Source organism: Xenopus tropicalis, unplaced genomic scaffold (assembly GCF_000004195.4).
Source record: "Xenopus tropicalis strain Nigerian unplaced genomic scaffold, UCB_Xtro_10.0 Sca98, whole genome shotgun sequence".
In the NCBI taxonomy this organism is placed as follows: domain Eukaryota; kingdom Metazoa; phylum Chordata; class Amphibia; order Anura; family Pipidae; genus Xenopus; species Xenopus tropicalis.
The window spans coordinates 1-3301 of record NW_022279444.1 but is presented as its reverse complement, the minus strand read 5'-3'; the positions used below and the strand labels follow the sequence as shown (position 1 = coordinate 3301).

The window sequence follows — 3301 nt, the reverse complement described above, 5'->3', positions numbered from 1 at the left end:
CAGGCTGAGGCCGGGGGGGGGGCCCGGGGGCTGTTTGCTCAGATCCTCGGCAGCAGCGGGAGGAGCACATCCTGCCCCCTTGGGGCTCAGATCCGGATCACTAACAGGAGAGAAGCCCTGGGGAGGGCAATGTGATTACTGGGGAGGGGCAGGGAGGGGAGAGACAGGTGGGGAGAGAGACAGGTGGGGAGAGAGACAGGTGGGGAGAGAGACACCTGCGTGACGCCCGGGAGCAGAGACGGTCGCTCCATCTTCTCCTGAGCTTCCCGGGGGGAGTGGGGGGCTCACAGTGAGTACCGGGGGCTGGGGGGCTTCTCTTGCTTCCTATGGGGGGGTATTATTGTGATGGGCAGATAGGGAGGAATTCCTCTTGGCACTGGGGTTGGCACTGAGGGCAGCGGGGTATAAAGAGCCCCATTGTCTCCCCCAGGCCTCACCTTCCTTAAAGGGCAAGTAAACACTCAGTAGTCATGGGATCAGGATCTCTGCCCGGTGCCAGGGAAGCGGTTCCACTCGGTGCCGGGGAAGCGGTTCCACCCGGTGCCAGGGAAGCCGTTCCACCCGGTGCCAGGGAAGCAATGCCACTCGGTGCCGGGGAAGCCGTTCCACCCGGTGCCAGGGAAGCCGTTCCACCCGGTGCCAGGGAAGCCGTTCCACCCGGTGCCAGGGAAGCCGTTCCACTCGGTGCCAGGGAAGCAGTTCCACCCGGTGCCAGGGAAGCGGTTCCACTCGGTGCCGGGGAAGCGGTTCCACTCGGTGCCGGGGAAGCGGTTCCACTCGGTGCCGGGGAAGCGGTTCCACTCGGTGCCGGGGAAGCGGTTCCACTCGGTGCCGGGGAAGCGGTTCCACTCGGTGCCAGGGCCTTTAGACCCAGCCCTTCCTGCGGGGGGTGCTGCACCCTCAGTAATTCCTATTAGGGTGCCTGACCCCCCAGTGTAACCATTGCAGGAAACTCCAACAACCAATCAGGAAAGGGCTTTCATGGCAAGTAGAGAAGCAGCCAACTGGGATTTGTGGGGGGTCTTTTTGATGACTGGGGGGCTCACATTCTCAGTACCCCGCTAACAGCTGGCTCAGCAGAGGGGATGCTGGGAGATGTAGTCTAACAGGTATATGATTTCCCCAGCGGATCCGGTACCGGAGAGGGAACGATGGCCGACGCGGTGAAACTGGACCCGGACTGGGACTGCCCCGTCTGCTGGAACCCCTACAACCCCACGTCGCGCACCCCCAAACTGCTGCACTGCAACCACTGCTTCTGCCTGGAGTGTCTGGAGCGGCTGAGCCAGGCCTCCCCCATGCGCATCCCGTGCCCGCTGTGCCGCCATCCCACCGTCCTGCCCGAGGGCCAGGGGGTCCCGGCGCTGCCCACCCACAGCGCCATCCTCAGCCAAGTCAGGGCGGAGCAGCCGACACCACGCCCATTCTTTTGCCCCAAGGATTCGCTCAAACTGCCCCTCTTCCAGCGGCCGCCTTCCATCTACACCGTGAGCGTGGGGGAGGAGCCGGGCCCCCCCTTCAACTCCCAGTCGCCCCTCACCCTGCCCAGCACCGGGCCCCCCTGGCACTGCTTCCGGAACCCCCAGCTGCGCATGTTCTCCTACCTCATGTTGGTCATCGCCGGCGTCACCCTCTTCCTCATCTTCTCCATCTTCTGGACCCGCAAGTTCATTTGGGGGCAAAGGTAAAAGTGCAACAAACATGGCCGCCACTTGGGCCCTGACCAGAAGCTGCCATGTCGCTGCCACAGTATTGAGACAATAGGTGCTGGAGAGTGGGGGTCCCTCTGGGTATAGATGGTACCTCCCATCGTGGGGGCTACGACTTGGGCTCATTTCAGTGTTATCTCTGTGCAGAACTCTAACTCCCTGCGGGGGGCGCTTTCCTTTAGCGACAACAGGACTTTTCGACCCCCCCACAAAATTCCCTGGAACATGTGACCAATTCAGGACTGAGACATCAGAACAAATAAGGGGATTGAACCAATGATTATAATGCAGGGGGGGGGGCGTATATGAAATGCTATGGGGGGGCTATAGATATATTGGGGGGCTATGCTGTGGGGTCTAATGATGAAGCAAATTCCCAATATACATTCACACTGCTTTTATCCTTATGGGTCTCTCTGTTTATATTCTCTGCACTGCTGGTTCCGACTCCTGAAACTAACAGTATAAAGTTCATTCATAGACCTGGAGAATGGACTGCTCATGAGTCGGAACAGGCAGGTAGTGATTCTATGGCTGTGAGTGGCATAAGGGGCAGTGCCTGTGGCCGGTAACTGGCGAACTACTAGTCGGCCAGTGTAACTACCAGTCGGCCCAGTTGGCCAGTACAGAGCAGGAGCGGCAAGTCACATTCTGACCAGCCAATAGGGTTGCTTCTCTATCCCTCAATATAAATACGAGGCTGCGGTTGGTTGGGGCACAGGGAGCCCATTGTGCGTTGGCACCGGGGAACATTCTGGTGCAGTTAATTGTGTTTGTGCAAAGAACATAAACACCCGCGGGCACAACTGCCCCATAACTGGGGCTTTTGTCTCATCCCTGGGAACCCAACCCAATGGGAACGGCAGGCAGAGCTGGGGCAGGAATGGGGTACCAGGGGGCACGGGGGGGGGGGGGAGGGCTGAGATATCACGGGGGCACAGGGGCAGGAATAAGGTACCACGGGGCAAAAGAAGGGGGGAAGATTTTAATTGAATATAAAAATAACAATATCTAACACAAAACTTAGTTCCTGGCAATGACAGTTCTGGTATTAAAGGTGCAGGAGGTGATGGGAGTTGTAGTTTAACAACAGGAAGTGATAAGAGTTGTAGCAGGAGGGCCGCAGCCTGGCATCACTTATCTCCACCCCGGGAACATTCCGCCCAATGGCACTATATGGGGGTCATTTTAGGCCTCGGCCGCCCAAAGCTTGAAGGTTCTGTCGTAGGAACAGGTGGCGATTAATTCTCCGTCCGGTGAAATGTCAACTCCCATGACCTTCCCCTCATGCCCAGCGAGAGTCTTTAATGGCGCCCACAGGGGGTGTGTCCAAACTTTGGCCGTGTTGTCATAGGCGCCGGTCAGCAGGTAATTCCCATTGGTGGCTGTAATGCAATGAGAGGGGATAATGAGGTTTGATTGTCCTCCCTACTGCCCCCTTGTGGGCTGCACCCCTCCCTCCTACCCACTTGTGGCCTGCACCCCTCCCTCCCTACTGCCCCTTGTGGCCTGCGCCCCTCCCTCCCACTGCCCACTTGTGGCCTGCCCCCCCCTCCCTACTGCCCCCTTGTGGGCTGCTCCCCTCCCTCCTA

At 58.9% G+C, this 3301-nt stretch overlaps 2 protein-coding genes across 2 annotated transcripts; one reads left to right on the top strand and one right to left on the bottom strand.

Annotated features, from left to right (window-relative positions):
* The first annotated feature begins 208 nt into the window (after positions 1-208).
* rnf183 (ring finger protein 183) lies at positions 209-2020 on the top strand. The gene is made up of 2 exons (XM_031894926.1): positions 209-289; positions 1127-2020. Exon 2 carries the CDS (start codon positions 1152-1154, stop codon positions 1686-1688), a length of 537 nt encoding a protein of 178 aa, XP_031750786.1. The 5' UTR covers positions 209-289; positions 1127-1151; the 3' UTR covers positions 1689-2020.
* Positions 2021-2687: 667 nt separating this feature from the next.
* On the bottom strand, positions 2688-3100 carry prpf4 (pre-mRNA processing factor 4; the record flags this gene model as incomplete). The annotated part of the gene is given in 2 exon segments (NM_203727.1): positions 2688-3092; positions 3095-3100. Coding segments are annotated over 2 exon segments (201 nt in total), but the record flags the coding sequence as incomplete, so codon positions are not given.
* Between the last annotated feature and the right edge of the window lie 201 nt (positions 3101-3301).

Coding starts and splice junctions, on each gene's coding strand:
- rnf183 (XM_031894926.1), top strand. CDS start 1,152: ATGGCCGACGCGGTGAAACTGGACCCGGACTGGGACTGCCCCGTCTGC.